At 40.6% G+C, this 17,342-nt stretch overlaps 1 protein-coding gene across 6 annotated transcripts in view; it reads left to right on the forward strand.

The window, feature by feature from the left end:
• The window catches only part of LOC109029730 (unextended protein), a 197,435-nt gene that overhangs the window by 94,791 nt on the left and 85,302 nt on the right, over window positions 1–17,342 (forward strand). For all 6 annotated transcript variants that reach the window (XR_011900842.1, XR_011900841.1, XM_072306317.1 and 3 more), the window contains exon 4: window positions 2,326–2,497. Coding sequence is in view for 4 of the 6 variants with exons in the window: in XM_072306317.1 (XP_072162418.1) it covers window positions 2,326–2,497 (172 nt within the window). In the remaining 2 variants the exon portion in view is untranslated. The remainder of the gene's footprint in view (window positions 1–2,325; window positions 2,498–17,342) is intronic.

The raw sequence follows: 17,342 nt of genomic DNA on the forward strand, positions 1-17,342 counted from the left end.
ATTGTATATAATGAAAATATCAAATGATAACTTCATGAGCCACAAGGTGAGCACTATCGCGTAGAGTCAATTGAACTCTCCGTAAATGAAATAATAAAACTCATAGAACTTGTTTTTTAAAAAAGAAGTTTACTTCCTTCCATTACGAGGGAGAAATGAGTCAGTTTAGCTTGGGGGGATTTGCCTACCAATAGTCGAATCTTACAGTTTTCGGTACGAGAAGAACGATGCGCACGTTAAAATTTCACGAAAAATTGTCTGCGCGGAGGTATAACGCTTCCTTTGTATTAAGGGTCCTCGAAAACATGTTTGAACCGACTGCCGTGAATCTTCGAATCTACGCGTCATAGACGGTAAGATGGCGGCGACGAAATCAACCTGCTTACTACCGCCACGCTGCCGTTGTTGACATCAAGATTTCTCGTTTGAGGTTAAGTAAGTTCTATGTGAATGTTGCATATCCTACATGAATCTGTATCGCACTCTGATTGAAAAGCTTAGAGAATTAAGAACAATGGGTATGAATCTCAAACAAAGTAACCTACATAACCTTCAATTGACCAACAAAAACTTACCGCCAACGCGACGCCGCCGTGTATTCTCATGGTATTCTTCCACTACGCATTCCGCCGCCGTATTAATCGTGACGTGTACATTCGAAACCTACGAGCGCGCGGTTCAAACGCCGTTTTAGGCCACCCTAATTTTTGGCACTTTCAAATAAACTTTTCTACCGTTTGCAGTTATCAAAAAAAAAAAATCAGGAAAAACTGTAAGCTTCGGTCACTTACTACTTTCGAATGACACAATAAAAAAAATGACTTAGCTGACTCATTGCCGAGCAGATATCATTAATTAAACATCGAAAGATTTCACTTTTAAGCGATCCACATTTTTCTATTTCCTTCTAGGGGTTGCCAGATTGTGCTATTAATGTGAATATTTTACATGGGTTTGAACCGGAAAAAGTCGTGAAAAAGGAACTTATCTGGCAGCGGTTAAGTCTGGGAGGGACGAGAGGCTGCCTTCCTGGAAAACCCCATGATTTAGCGGGTTTGTCTCGGTTCATTGTTCATTGGGCGACAAAAAAAAATGTCTATGTTAACTTGGACCACTCTAGCCTATCGTCTCTGAATGTTATACCGTTGCGCGGCTAATCGGAGGAGGGTTGATGGGTACACCTCCCCCCCCCCCCCCCCCCCGATGATAATGGCCTAAAGAGGGAGTAGAAGCTAATACAAACGACCCCCGAGTGAAAAAAAGTATGGTTTTAGTGTCATTAGAACCCCGGCCGCAAATGTTTAACTACCCAGCACTCGATTTGTTAGGTCCGGACGGAAGAGCTTCGATGTATCGTATTTCTGTTAATCGACCGTGAGTCCAAAATGATCGATGTTAGTCATTTCTAATGTAAAATTCAACCCCCTTTTATAATCCGCCATTAACTTTTACGCGAGAGCAGCCGTTTCAAATAAAAATGGGCATTTTCGGGAGAAAACTGAAATTTCCGTAAATGCCCGTTTTTTCGGTGGCTATTTTGAGGGGTTCTAAGTCGTTTTACAAAAAAAATCATAGAAGTCATCTTTATTGGAAATTTTATGAACTTTTATAATGTTAATAACTTATTTTTCGCTCAAACCAATTCTTGTCGAGTTATTTACGAAAAACCGAGGAAAGGTCGGATTGGGGGGGGGGAGGGGGGTCGAGCGTATAGGGGATTCTTGGGGACTTTTTGCTGGGAGTCTCTGACATTCCATTGAACAAGTTGGGCACATAAAACCTTTTATATAATTTTTTTTTTTCTATTTTTCCTATAATGTCTGGACTAGAGGCATTTTATGTTGTTGATCTTCCCCACAAATACGTGGCAGAGATTGACATCAGATTTCCGGTTCTTCATTCTCGTGAAAGTGCATCGTATGTGCCATTGATTTCCCCTGAAAATGTATGATGAAGATCAATAGCAAATAAGGGTTTTTGGGCTTAGAAGAAACGCTGTTGTGTGGTACTACAATTCGTGGATACTACCTCGTACACTTCACGCGAACTTTAGCATTGGGCCACTCTCACTAGCGCAAAGTAAGGCAACCATTTTTCATCGACTCTCCTGTTAGGAAATGGGTCTAAGAGTGTTGCCAATGGGAACAAGTGCATACAGTGCCGACCATCATTTCACAAAAAATATCAACACAAATTTTTAGTACACAGATTCTTTTTTGATAATACCAGTAACCTGTTTCTTTAGATTTAAATTATGATTATGATTAAGCCTCAGTTTTTAGCAGGACAAATGAGCCAGTGAATTTGTTTTCTATCTATGTTCAGGTGACAACCGAATACAACGACTTAGAAAAAGATGAAGTGAATATAATCTCTGGCGCCCTGGAGCTTCGAAGGAAGATGGTCTCTGACGTCATGACCAAAATTGAGGATGTTTACATGTTACCAATAGAAGCTGTGCTCAACTTCCAAACTGTCACTGAAATAATGAAATCAGGTTATTAAGATCAAACTTTAAACAACTTCCTGTATTTTTTGTGTTCTAAGGGATACTTAGCATTGATGACCATCTCTAGAAACACAGCTCAATCAGGTATCCTTGTTAATTTGAAAAAACTGTTAAATGGTGTTATATACTTACCGTTATGGACAAAAGAAACTCTCGACCTATCATACAAGCGTTATCGATGGCGTAAGTCCGCAACCATGTATCTCGTTTGCGGTGTTTGAAAATCTCCGCTTTTATTTCATTGTTTTAAAGGAGAACGAATTGACATCATTCCTTGAAGTTTTCGTAGAATTCCTTGGCACTACGAAGAAAAATCACGACAATTTTTAAGAATTGCCGTTGAATACTTTTTACTTAATTCAAAATTTTAAGTATGACAGGAAGTCTGCGATGCCGCAAACCGAGATACGTCGCGGACTTTTGCTGTTGTTTATTTAGTACTAGCTGTTCCAAATTCGCTGTAGCGAGTCGTCACAGCTAGCCAAAGGGCTCCGGCTCCCGCCCCTTGGATCCCGGAGCCAATCGCTCTGCGTGCCGCGACAAATTTACGCGAGGTTGGATTTTTAAAAATTTAACAAAAAATTCAAATTACCTGTCATAAAAAACCGCTAATACCGAATTTCACAACAAACCATCAAGAGAAGCCAAATTAGCATTTTAGGCAACGGCGGCCATCTCGGATTTTTTTAATCTCAAAATTCTAACCATAAATTTAAGTTTTCCGTCAATAAATGCCTCCTGATTTAGAGTTTCACAAACATCGACCGAACAGTAGCCGAGGTAGTGTTTAAGGCCACGTCCGCTATCTTTGGGTTTGGAATTTCGAAGATCTGCATGACCAAACATTCGAGTTTCCCCTGAATAGCTACAACCTGATACCGAGTCTCGGAAAATCGATGGAACAGGAGCTGAAATAGTATTTTAGGCCACGGCTGTCATCTTGGATTTCAGAAATTTGAACATTTGACCAAAATTTCGAGTTTTCCATTTAAAAATACATAATGACACCTAGTTTCACAAAAATCGAAAGAAGATAATAGAACAAAGGAAATCTAAGGTAAAAGGGCGATGTATATAAAAGGTAGGGGAAGAAGACGAGAGGATGATAAAAGAAAGAGGAAATAAAATCGAAAAGATAGAAGTAAATAAAAGGGGGAAATATTAAAAGAGAAAGGAAAGAAAAAAAAGGCCTAGAGAAAAATAATAGAGAAAAAAAAATAATTAAAAAATAAAATTAAGGAAATGGAAATTGAAAGATATAAAAATGCAAAAAATTTGGAGAATTAAGAGAAAAAAGTACATAAAATCAAAAATAAAGTTAAAAGGAGGAAAATAAAAGAAAAAGGAAAAGAGAGGAAATAACGAAAGCATACGATCAGGGGAGGTGACTGACCAATAAGAAAGAAAATAAACAGAAGGTGATTACAATAGAAGAGAGTTTTGAGGCGATTGCAGGCAGAGTAACATATGTGCGTGAAGGGAATAAAGGGGTGGAAATGTTTGCAAGGGAGTCACATAGTGGGAAGATCGAGCGCGATCGAGGAAAGACACACGGGGACGCTGCTGTGACGTAGCGCGACAAGATTCAACCTGTTCAGCCCGGTGCGTGTAAGCAACCTCCTATCCTTAGTTGTAACATAACGCATTATTTTTAAAACTCTATCGGCACTATGAATACATGACTTGATGCAAATTGAATTTTTTTCAAAAACCGATTTTAAATTACTAACTTTTAGTTTTTACAAGATGGCCATTTCGGGTGGGCCGTCAATCTTCAGGTGACTGTAACGGGTGCGGAAATTAGAAGTTCGGCTTGAAGGTGGCCGCGTCGCACATTGGTTCCAAAGCCCGATCTAGGCGGCATTAATTCGAAAAAATGACTTTTTGAATAAATGAAAAATAACACCACTGGTCGACACTATATACTCTGGAGAGTATTTCGGCCAAATATCATAATGATTGGATGAATAATAACGAAATGATAAGCTTCCAAAGGCGAGCGCGCAGGCCCGTCTTTCCGCGGTTCTGTCTGTTTCCTCACTCATCAAGGTAAAGTGGTGTTTCTAATTGAGCTGCATAGCCACCACAGGCCAAGAAACACCGTTTTAAGGCTGGAACCCGAAAATTCAAGTTCATTTTAAGGATTACCATGATTCATTCATATCTTTAGATTAAGTCTAAAGCTCTAGATAAACCCTTGGACATAGCGGAATTTTACGCTAACTTCACGCAATTTTCCAGATAAATGGCTAAAAACAACTATTTTGTCACCCTCCGACACCTTTCAAACGGTTATTTCTCGTTAGTACGAATCCTGGACATCATGCAGAGGCAAATATATTTTGCCGATTTTCGAAATACAGCATTTCGAAGGTCGCCCGCTCACTTCTCATGAGTACTGGATGAGGCATGTTATGGGTGGGTGATATCGTTCGTCCTCTCAGGCAATGTTATAAAACCATGTCATTCCAAGATATTTATGCAAAGAGGAGTCTATTGAAACGATTTTCCAAAAGATTTACGAAAACTATAATTTTTATGGGTCTGCAAAACTCTAGGGAGACAAAATGTTTCCTGCTAAAAACGACCAAATACTCCCAAAAGCAGTTGAAAACAACTACATTGTCACCCTCCGACACCTTTCAAACGGTTATTTCTCGTTAGTACGAATCCTAGGCATCATGTAGAGACAAATATATTTTGCCAGTTTCCGGCAAACAAAATATGTTACACATTCAGAAGCAAACGTGCTGTCGAATTAAAAAATCAATTGGTATAGAAGTTTAGTGCCTGTTTTCTGATCATTGGCCGAAATGGTATAATCAGGGCGACACCCTTTTATTTTAAGTATGTTTGTACTATAATACTGTTTCTGAAACTGCAATATTCCGGGAGTATATTGTCAAACTAGATCGTGTTGATTTGATACTTCGTGAAGTCATGTAACGTGACAACGGCTCCCCCCCCCCCAAAAAAAAAAAAAATAAATAAATAATCAACGGGAAATCATTTTTATTACCTAGAATGATTGACCCTCTTCAATGAGTAAACATTACATTTGTCAAAATTATCATAGTTCAAGCACTGAGGCAAGTTTTCAAATTACTAATCCCGTAATGAGTGTGAATTTGCTGTTTCATGCGTATTTACCTTATTGTAGTTAACGATAGGGTAAAATTGACTTTAAATTCGTTATCAGCGACCCAAAAAACACTTATATACATATATGTCACGCCAATAAAGGTGGTATTCTAATTAATGCCACCTAGATCGGGCTCTGGAACCAATGTGCGTCACGTCGGCGCGGTTGTTATCACGATTCTCGTTCCCTCCATTAGCTAATCTCAAATCAGATTTTATCACTACATTCTTGTATGATTTAAGCAAGGCTGGCGGTGTTGTCAATGTCGTCACATAGCTCTCTAATTGAGTGTCAATGAGTTCTTTATTTTTATGCCGGTCTATTTCTAATTGTTCAAGTACGTTTAATTTTTTGCCTTTATTAAACTCTTTAATTAGATTTACTTTGCACTTATCTGGGTTGCAATTAGAGTCCCTCAGATCAACCTACTTATTAACACAGGTGACAAAATATACCCTCTTAAAAAAAGTGGAGTGTACAAGATTGTTTTTGAATGTTGTAAAATTTACGCAGGCCAAATAGGATGTACAGCACAAAAAAGATTTCAAGAACATAAAAATAATGCAATAAATAACACACAAAAATCATTCCTCAATATCGGACCATCTGAGAGACTCTAATTGCAACCCAGATAAGTACAAAGGAAACCTAACGAAAGAGTTTAATAAAGGCAAAAAATTAAACGTACTTGAACAATTAGAAATAGACCGGCACGAAAATAAAGAGCTCCTTAACACTCAATTAGAGAGCTATGTGACGACATTGACAACACCGTCAGCCTTGCTCAAATCATACAGGATGTCCGAAAAGTCCCCTTCCTCCCTCTAACTTTTGACCTAATTGAGGTAGAGATTTGCAACTAAGAGGCTATTTCTAGGTCAAAAGAAGCTACTTTTTGACCCACCCTCCAAAATATTTTTCGAGGCTCCCCTTGAGGGGGTAACGGACCTTAAATTTTTTTTTAAATGGGAAGACCCCCTTTGTGGTACCTCGTTCGAAAGAACATAGAAAAAGAAAATTTTTCGGGCAAACCCGAAGTCAATATCTCAAATCGTTTAAAAATGGCGGCCGGTAAAGTTCAAGATGACCAAAAATTGACACATAGGTTTTTTGTCGATGAATTTGCCTGAAACTCGGTACTGGGAGGTATTACAACACGAGGAAAATGAATTTTGACATTGGATTTTCAAAAAACCAAAATTATCCAAATGTCGGCCGATTGAAGATCAAAATGACCGAATTTTTTAGGTAGATTTCGAAGAAACATCTACCTATTGCAGACGGTTTGGGCCTTTTTAGACCTCATCAGTAGATCACACTCGGCAGTGAACCCAACTTAACAGGATCACACTTTTGTGTCATGCCTCGGGTCATATCCATGACAGCGGATTAATGCCGTCTTGGATTTTGCGGCATGTTAAGTTGGGTCCACTGCCGAGTGTGATCTGCTGATGAGGTCTAAAAAGGCCCAAACCGGTATAGATCTCTCGACGTGACTCCAACTTATTATTCCATTGCAAACTGCCTAAGCTGAACACTCTCCCTCCTCAGTTTCGTACTGGTGCGTATTAGAGTTCAAAAAATTATTTTTGACTAACTTTAATTTTTGGAACTTCTTGGCTTTGTTTTCCCCACGAAATGGTGTAGACCCAGCACCATTTCTCCACCTTGTTACATACAGGTTTCGGGCCACTTCTTAGTGTTTTTTTTCTTTTTTCTTCATATATATGTTACAGTAAGAACCCGAAATCCGTCAAACCTAGTTTTGACTAGTCAGAACTAGTTGCCACAAACCCCATTCGCCAAAACTAGTTTTTACTAGTGAATTCTAAAATTAACTAGGACCCTCACCGCCGTAACTAGTTCTAACTATTTTTTTTTCAGTTGAAACTAGTTTTGACTGAAATTTATGGGTGAAAACTAGAATTACCTGGTGAAAAGTGGTTTTGTACGATTAATTTCTTTCGTTAGCTGAAACTAGTATTAACTAGAGAAAAGTAGAAGTAAGTTGAATTCGGATAATAGACCATTTATTATTCTGTCCAAGTTTTACATTTACTTCTTCTGGCACGAGAGGCTATTGTGACATTTTGAGTTACATAACATGTTTTTCCTCTTGCAAGAACAACGATTCGAATTGCAAGATGTTTTGCATGTACACCTGACAAATCCTTGTCCAGATGTTGTGGAAGACTTTGTTGCTGCAGCACGGAGGGTAATTTTGGTCTCGGGAACTTGATCGGTTGTAAACTTGCGAGACGTTTCAAGCCGCAATCGGTCTCTTCCACCATGCCCCACTGCGATGTCCGCCGATTCAATAACATCGAAAATTTCCTCCATCGCTAAGTAATATTTTACAGGCTCTTCCCGCGTGACTAATTTTTTAGAATCGCCAATTTTTGAGACGTTAAATCTTTTGATCCGTCTATACTGCGCTGATGTTTTTTTAGGAGGAGCTATTGCCTCCTCCACCTGCTGTATAAGGGCCTCATATGATTCTGTAGGAATAGCATTAAAATGGTTGTCTTTACTTTCGTAGCATTCCTTCACCTTCTTCAAAAAGCACTCGCCGTCTTCTTACGCGGCCTCTCCTTCGGCCATGTCGCTTTCTTTTCAGTTACAACTAGTTTTGACTACTTCGTTAAAACCAGCGGTTAATTTTAGAATTCACTTGTAAAAACTAGTTTTGGCGAATGGGGTTTGTGGCATCTAGTTTTGACTAGTCAAAACTAGGTTTGACGGATTTCGGGTTCTTACTGTAACATATATATGTATCAAGAGGTATCGGTCACTATTATTTTTTGTATGGATTTTCCCATACTAGCGAGAACCTCATTTTAGGAGAGTAGGGTGTGGGTAAAGAAATCAGGTCTGTTGTCAGCGCCATTACCGGTTTCTGGTGTGCATAGACAGCCAGTCCCGATTTGAAGCTCGAACACTCTGAGATGCCGTGCAAATCAGAATGCCAAACTCCGGCGCGAGCCACACTAGCAGCGCGGCTCACGCCCTCTACCGTTAGCCACACAACAACTCCTAAGTTTTACTTCTGGCGGCTAGCCGCGAACGCGACTGATAAGCCAACCCGAAGACCTCCAACGGAGAAAATTCGAGCAGTCCATCTACGGACATGTTGCTCAGCACGTACTCACGCCTCTGTGCCTATACAAATCAAATGATTTGTTCTGACCGTCATTTATATAAAGTGCAGTTTTTTACATATATGGGTGGCTTTCAGCTAATGGGAGAAAATGGTTCTGAAAAAAAGTTAAAAAGTGATTTGGCCATATCAAGCTATGAACTACTTTTCTGTTATCTTAGAGCTCCATATTATAGGATTTAATTACGTGCATCGCAATATCTTTACGATTATTTTTCTTTACCAAGCCTAACATGTCAGGTTTGATGACGTCACCAAACTGACATTTTGCTGTTATTAATTTTTTCTGCCAATTTACAGTAACAAAATCAAACTAATCATTGAGGTTAGGTCGAGAGGCCACCTGTAGATGTAAGAAAAAAATATTTGCTCAAATGGACTACATTTAGCAATTCGGAACTACGATTTCTGGCTCATCCGTAAAAACACTTATGTGCATGCGGAAAATAATGGTGTATACGTTGTTCCTAAACTGAGCCATCAATTATAGTTCCTAATTGTTAAATAAAGTCCAAATATTCCTTGCATATTTCACCAAAAGTTTTGATGGAAAACAGCGTCACCAAACTGACCTTGAATAAGTGAGACACTCCAAAAACCATGGAAAAAACTGAAATTATGCTGAAATTGGAAGAAATATGTGGACTTATCAAGTGCATGTCTGTTCGTTCTCCTTTTCCGCACTCACAAGGGGAGCTTCCCAAGTGTAACCGGAATTTCGAGTTGAAATTTCGCATAAAGATACTAGAGATGATTTTAGGGATGCCGTATTTTTTCGTTTTTTCGAATGGGGTCGGGAAAGCCCTCAAAAAAAGGGCTAAAGATGCAGAAAAAACGCGTGCGCTAGCGGCACAAGGTAAACGTAGGTGATAGAGGCTCTCCATCCTTATCAATTCCGAATGGCCAAACGGTAGCGTGCTCGCCTCGTAGGCGGGAGGTCGCAGGTTCGGATCCTGACTACATATCTTAATTTTATTTTACTTTATGCTTGTTTATTTTTCACTTACTTTATTTTGCACCATTCTCTCCGCAAACCGACTTACGAGGTAGAACACGTAGTGACTGAAGATTTTTAAATACCTATGCTGATAAAAACTTGAAGTTTTTCTTGGATTGAAACGTTATATATAATTGATTAAACAAAAACTCTACAACTCACCAAATTTCGTCGCCAAGCTGAATTTTCGAAGTATCAGTCGAATCTGTATCTGTATCTGACTGATACTCCGGAAATCCAGCTTGGCAACGAAATTTGGTGAGTTTTAGAGTGTTTTGTTTATTCAATTATATATAACGTTTCAATCCGAGGAAACTTCGAGTTATTATCAGCATTTGTAAAAAATCTTCAGTCACTACGTGTTCTACCTCATAAGTCGGTTTGCGGAGAGAATGGTGCAAAATAAAGTAAGTGAAAAATAAACAAGCATAAAGTAAAATAAAATTACGAACTGCAGTCAAGATCCGAACCTTCAACCTCCCGCCTGCTAGGCGAGCACGCTACCGTTTGGCCATGCGGTACTGGTAAGGATGGAGAGCCTCTATCACCTACGTTTACCTTGTGCCGCTAGCGCATCTTTAGCCCTTTTTTTGAGGGCTTTCCCGACTCCATTCGAAAAAACGAAAAAATACGGCATCCCTAAAATCATCTCTAGTATCTTCATGCGAAATTTCAACTCGAAATTCCGGTTACACTTGGAAAGCTCCCCTTGTCAGTCATGCCTTAATCCGCACACAAGCGCAATATCTTGAGTGGCCACAAACTAAAACGCATAGCGTCACCAAACTGACGTGATATTGAGTTACACGCTTCAAGTCTCAAATTAAATTGAATAATGTAGTTTTCTGGTGTTTCAATGCCAATTATATCAAACAATATACGTTCAAGACTTAAAAAAAAATTAGACAAAGCTCGCAAAAGGTCCTGGTTTATTTATATAACGACTTGATACATTGGTTACCTCCAAGTTACACGTCACAAAACTGACATTTTCACTGTTCAGCACATTGCTAAAAAGGTTTAGAGTCATTCAAATCTCCCCAGGAATTTTTTCGTGGTTGGTGTGACCTGCTTCTACGCAAAAAACCAAACATCGAGAGAAAATATTATAATTGAAAGTTTTGAGCAACCAGTTACACGTCTTTCCCATATTTTCTCCCATTAGCTGAAATCCACCCATATAATGAAAATCGGCCCATCCCTTAGTTAAGTAACGTCAAGGGTAACGTCAAGTAACGGGGATGATTTTTCGAACTCGTCCGATCTTAGTCGGTGATACCTCAAAAAACTCGTTTCGCCGTGGCCTTCAAAACAACTAATATTCACCCACCCTCTAAAACCCCCCTTTATCCTAAAAATCTCAAGTTCAAGGGGGACGATTTTCCGACCTTGTTTTCCTAGAAATGATCAGTCGAAATCGACCTACGTTTCCACTGTGGCTGGAAAGCGTTTTTTTTCTTTTTCTTTTCTTTTAGAAATTCAATTTCAAAGGACCCCGCACGGTTCTTATGGAAAATGGCCCTCTGTCAAATGCGTTGAAACTTCAGTATGTTGTGCAGCATGTCATCGTGAACAAAAGTTCCTATAGGCCAAACAAGATCCCATGTGCGGTTTTCGAGATATTCGCCGTTTTATGTGCGTAACCGGAGGTTTCGCGCGCTCCCGCCGGAGCCATACCATTGTGCGGCGCCGCTCGTGCCCTTCCCTCCCAGTCACTCTCCGCTGCCCCGCCGCCCATACCTCGGCTCCTCTATCGCTCCAACTACGACGCTCACGAGGCTGCGCCCATCATTACCGGACCGCGCCCGCACGCCGTCTTCTTACGCGGCCTCTTCTTCGGCCATGTCGCCTCTTTTTCTCATCGATCCTTTCTCTAAGTCTTCAGAAACGTTTAAGAAGTCCATTTTTACTAAACATGATGATGCTAGTATCACAAATAATACAAAAAGAGAGGAAAAACAAATGATAATCCATGCGAAAGTACGTAGGAGGGTTGGAATGCCTAAGAGACGTTAAATAAAACGAACTTTTTTTTATTTTCTTCCCTCTTCCTTTCTTTCTTTTTTTTCTTCATTTTTCTCATGTGGAAGCAGTGAAAGTAACTTCTGTCGGAAGATGATGTTGATGTTTTTTCTTTTTTTTTTTTCTTTCAATAATGACGTGGCGGAGGTTGAGGGTAATTAGTCGGCTGACGATGCCCAAGTAGGAATTAAGTTTGCTTTAGTCTTGACTTAGCTGACAAAAGGCCCCGTACGCGCATGAATGTTACGGTCGACCTGCAACTCTTTTTCATCATCTCTATGGAGTTCGTCTTGGATGTACGATCTGATTAGAGGATACGATCAGCAGATAATAAGATGGCTGATAAGGTGGTGCTGCAAGTTGGAGCGACTTAAGATGTGACCATTTACGCCTAAATGGACATCTCTCTTCCTTGAGTTCAGTTATTAATGATCCCTCTCTCCTCCTCCATTGGTGCGGTTCAGCTAAGTCAAGACTAAAGCAAACTTAATTCCTACTTGGGCATCGTCAGCCGACTATTTACCCTCAACCTCCGCCACGTCATTATTGAAAGAAAAAAAAAAAAAGAAAAAACATCAACATCATCTTCCGACAGAAGTTACTTTCACTGCTTCCACATGAGAAAAATGAAGAACAAAAAGAAAGAAAGGAAGAGGGAAGAAAATAAAAAAAAAGTTCGTTTTATTTAACGTCTCTTAGGCATTCCAACCCTCCTACGTACTTTCGCATGGATTATCATTTGTTTTTCCTCTCTTTTTGTATTATTTGTGATACTAGCATTATCATGTTTAGTAAAAATGGACTTCTTAAACGTTTCTGAAGACTTAGAGAAAGGATCGATGAGAAAAAGAGGCGACATGGCCGAAGAAGAGGCCGCGTAAGAAGACGGCGTGCGGGCGCGGTCCGGTAATGATGGGCGCAGCCTCGTGAGCGTCGTAGTTGGAGCGATAGAGGAGCCGAGGTATGGGCGGCGGGGCAGCGGAGAGTGACTGGGAGGGAAGGGCACGAGCGGCGCCGCACAATGGTATGGCTCCGGCGGGAGCGCGCGAAACCTCCGGTTACGCACATAAAACGGCGAATATCTCGAAAACCGCACATGGGATCTTGTTTGGCCTATAGGAACTTTTGTTCACGATGACATGCTGCACAACATACTGAAGTTTCAACGCATTTGACAGAGGGCCATTTTCCATAAGAACCGTGCGGGGTCCTTTGTTAATCTCATGCCAAAATACCCTTAGGTTCCAATTTTCAGGCAAATCCATAGGCAAATGACCGAAATGCCAATTTTTGGCCATTTGGAACTTAAACCAGCCGCCATTTTGACAATTTTGGTTTTTTTTAAATATCTAACGTCGAATTCATTTTTCTGGTGTTGAAATACCCCCCAGAACGGAGTTTCAGGCAAATCCATCGTCAAACAAGCGGTGCCAATTTTCGACCATCTTAAACTTTAACCTCAAGAGGGGCCCCCCGAAAATTTTAGGGGTTTCAAAAAGTAGCTCCCTTTTGACTCAGGAATATCCTCCAAGTTTCAAATCTCTACCTCAATTGGACTGCATTTTGCAATTTGGACCTATAAATTCCGGCCCGGTTTAAAAACAACGTATGTGCCATTAGTTTCCCTATGCACATAAGTGTTTTTTCAGATGAGCCAGAATTTATAGGTCCAAATTGCAAAATGCAGTCCAAATAGGTCAAAAGTTAGGGGGGGGGGGATTTTGGGACACCCTGCACAAGAATGCAGTGATTAAATCTGATGTGAGATTAGCTGATCGAGGCAACGAGAATCGTGAAAACAACCGCGCCGACGCGGCCACCTTCACGCCGAACTTTTGATTTCCGTATCATTCCCCGTGACTTTCCCGTACCTTTTGAATTCCCATTTCGGACGGCCCGCCTGAAATGGCCATCGTGTAAAAAATGAAAGTAAGTCGTTTATAATCGGTTTTTCGAATAAATGTCAATTTGCATCAAACCTCCTATCCCCCGTGCATCAACACAGGGAGAAACAACTTTTCTCTTTTTTGGGCTTCAGAGACAAATTTTATGAATATTGATTTTTTAGACATGCACCAATAGTTTTTAGCTTCCCTCCTATCAAATTTGAAGAAAATCGCTCGAACAGTTTTGTGTGAAGTGCTGATGATCTATCGGTACGGTAGCTTTCTTTACCTATTTACTACCTATACTTACTAATGTTTATGAATTATATATTTTTATATTTATTTATTACTCTATACAGGGTAATCCAAAAGTCCGGGACCCCCCTCATAACTTTTAAACGAAAAATGCTAGAGATTTGAAAAAGTCAAAGCGAACTACTTTTTGACATGCCCAAAATTTCAGGGGGCAGTCCCCCTGGGGGGGGGGAGAGCGGACCCTAACTTTTTTTTCAAATGGGAACCCCTATCTTGTGATACATCATTCGAAAGGGCCTAAAAAGAGAAATTTTTTGGCGTAAACCGATTTTCGATGTCTCAATTTTTAACAAAATGGCGGCCAAAAAATAGCGGCTTGTCCACAAGTCTGGGCCCCCTCACAAGTTATGAACGAAGGATGCTAGAGATTTGAAATTTGGGGAATGTCCCTAGGTAAAAGGGAACTACGTTTTGGCGTGACTAAAATTTCGGGGGGCGGCCCCCCTAGGGGGAAGCGGACCTTAAATTTTTTTTTCAAATAGGAACCCCTTTCTTGTGATACATCATCCGAAAGGGCTGTAAAAAAGAAAGTATTTGGCGCAAACCGATTGTCAATATCTCAATTTTTACCAAAATAGCGGCCAAAAAATGGTGCAAAATGTGTTATGGCAATTTTTTGCCGCCATCTTGAAAAAGCTTGGATGGTTTGCAAATCCAAGATCGGGTTTGTTTTTCTCATGCCCGAAAACTCCTGCAAACCAAGTTTCATGCGAATCCGTCGGTAAATAACCAAAAAATGCATTTGCCGCCATTTTCTTAAAATTTGAGATATTGACAATCGGTTTGCGCCAAAAATTCTCTTTTTATAGCCCTTACGAATGATGTATCACAAGATAGGGGTTCCTATTTGAAAAAAAAATTTAAGGTCCGCTCCCCCCTAGGGGGACCGCCCCCCGAAATTTTAGGTACGCCAAAAAGTAGTTTCCTTTGACCTAGGGACATTCCCCAAATTTCAAATCTCTAGCATCCTTCGTTCATAAGTTATGAGGGGGCCCAGACTTGTGGACAAGCCGCCATTTTGTAAAAAATTGAGAAATCGAAAATCGGTTTACTCCAAAAAATTTCCTTTTTTAGGCCCTTTCGAATGATGTATCACAAGATAGGGGCTCCCATTTGAAAAAAAAATTTAAGGTCCGCTCCCCCCTAGGGGGACCGCCCCCCGAAATTTTAGGTACGCCAAAAAGTAGTTCCCTTTGACCTAGGGACATTCCCCAAATTGCAAATCTCTAGCATCCTTCGTTCATAAATTATGAGGGGGCCCAGACTCGTGGACAAGCCGCCATTTTGTAAAAAATTGAGAAATCGAAAATCGGTTTACTCCAAAAAATTTCCTTTTTTAGGCCCTTTCGAATGATGTATCACAAGATAGGGGCTCCCATTTGAAAAAAAAATTTAAGGTCCGCTCCCCCCTAGGGGGACCGCCCCCCGAAATTTTAGGTACGCCAAAAAGTAGTTCCCTTTGACCTAGGGACATTCCCCAAATTGCAAATCTCTAGCATCCTTCGTTCATAAATTATGAGGGGGCCCAGACTTGTGGACAAGCCGCCATTTTGTAAAAAATTGAGAAATCGAAAATCGGTTTACTCCAAAAAATTTCCTTTTTTAGGCCCTTTCGAATGATGTATCACAAGATAGGGGCTCCCATTTGAAAAAAAAAAGTTGAGGTCCACTCCCTCCTAGTGGAGCCGCTCCCCGAAATTTTGGGCATGTCAAATAGTAGTTCGCTTTGACTTAGGAATATTCCCCAAATTTCAAAACTCTAGCATTTTTCGTTTAAAAGTTATAAGGGGGGTCCCGGACTTTTGGATAACCCTGTATGAAGCTGCTGTTACCACTCACTGTGCCTCCCCCCCCCCTCCCCTTAGAAAAAAATTGGCCGAAGCGATTTCCTTTAAACTTAGTACTAGCTTAGCAATTGTCGTGAGGAGTTGATCAAAATTATACCGATCAGTAAATGTTGCCCAGAACGCCCGCAAGAGCGAAAAGTTGTTTCTCCGTAAAGTAATGCATTGGGGATACGAGGTTGTTGACGCGCACCGCGCAGAACAGGTTCAATCTTGTTGCTTGACGTCACAGCAAGGCGACCGTGTGCCTCGAAGCCTCGATCGCATTCGATCTTCCAGCTGTATGCCTCCCTCACGAATTTCTTTCCCTTTACTCCTTTCACTTACATAGTGTTAGCCTGCCTGCACCTAAGTATCTCCTTACAACTGTCTTGCATCTTATGGGTCATTACCCGCCTCACTGGTTGTATATCTCTTTAACTTCCTCTCTTTAGTCTTTCTCCTTTATTTTTGATCGATTTTTGCGAAACTCGGTATCCCCCTGTATTTTTCGCCGAAAATTCGAATTTTTGGTCAGATTTTTAAAATTCAACAATCCAAGATGGCGGCCGCGACCTAAAATGCTATCCCGGCTCCTTTTCCATCGATTATTGTGAGACTCGGTATCATGGGGTATTTTTCGATGGGAAACTCGAATTTTTGGTAAGATTTTCAGAATTCCAAAATTCATGATGGCGGACGAGGTTCAAAATACTATCTCGGCTCCTGGACCATCGATTTCTATAAAACTTGGTGAAAAATAAAATGAGGATGTTGTCTGCTCATTATTGTTAAAAACTATGTGGGGCGGTCAAAGAACTGGGGGTCCAGGGTCTCCTCCCAGCTAGGCGTGTCAGCTCGCAAAGCAAGCTAATCACGGCTAGTTCAAACATATTCTTCTTTCTCTTTACTTACTAATGTTAATTACAAATAGTTTTTAAAGAGCCATGCACAAAAAGGGCCAAAAACGGCCCATTTTTGGGCCCTCGAAATTGGGGTCGAAGTGAGGTTTTTTTTCATCCTTAGGGTGACCCTTTACACATACTAAAATTTCAGATTGAGTATACGCACCGTTTTCGAGTTATGGGGGGGGGGGGCAAAGTCCCCGATTTTCACCCATTTTTGCAGGTGTTTTAATGTCGAACTCCGGCTGTTACGAGGTATCAGATCTAGATATTGAAGCGCGGTTTGCAGTGATTTGTTCAGCTACTCCTGTAGTATTTTTCCATATCTTTCACAAAGCTCCAAATGGTTTTTTGGGGGACGGGGAGGGGGGCTTTATTCATACTATCATGACCGTTAGCGCATCTTACTGACTTTACTTTGTTCTTTCCTCTCCACGCCGCGGTCACAATGGTATTTTCTGTTGGGGATTTTTCTTCTTCTTTACATTTTAACAATTTTAATGTCCTCCCCCTCTTTTCCCCTTTTTACCCCCTCCCCCGAAATCCAAACACTTCCTCTCAAGTGTTCTTCCTGTGAGGCAGATAT

The sequence above is a fragment of the Bemisia tabaci genome, chromosome 1 (assembly GCF_918797505.1).
Source record: "Bemisia tabaci chromosome 1, PGI_BMITA_v3".
In the NCBI taxonomy this organism is placed as follows: domain Eukaryota; kingdom Metazoa; phylum Arthropoda; class Insecta; order Hemiptera; family Aleyrodidae; genus Bemisia; species Bemisia tabaci.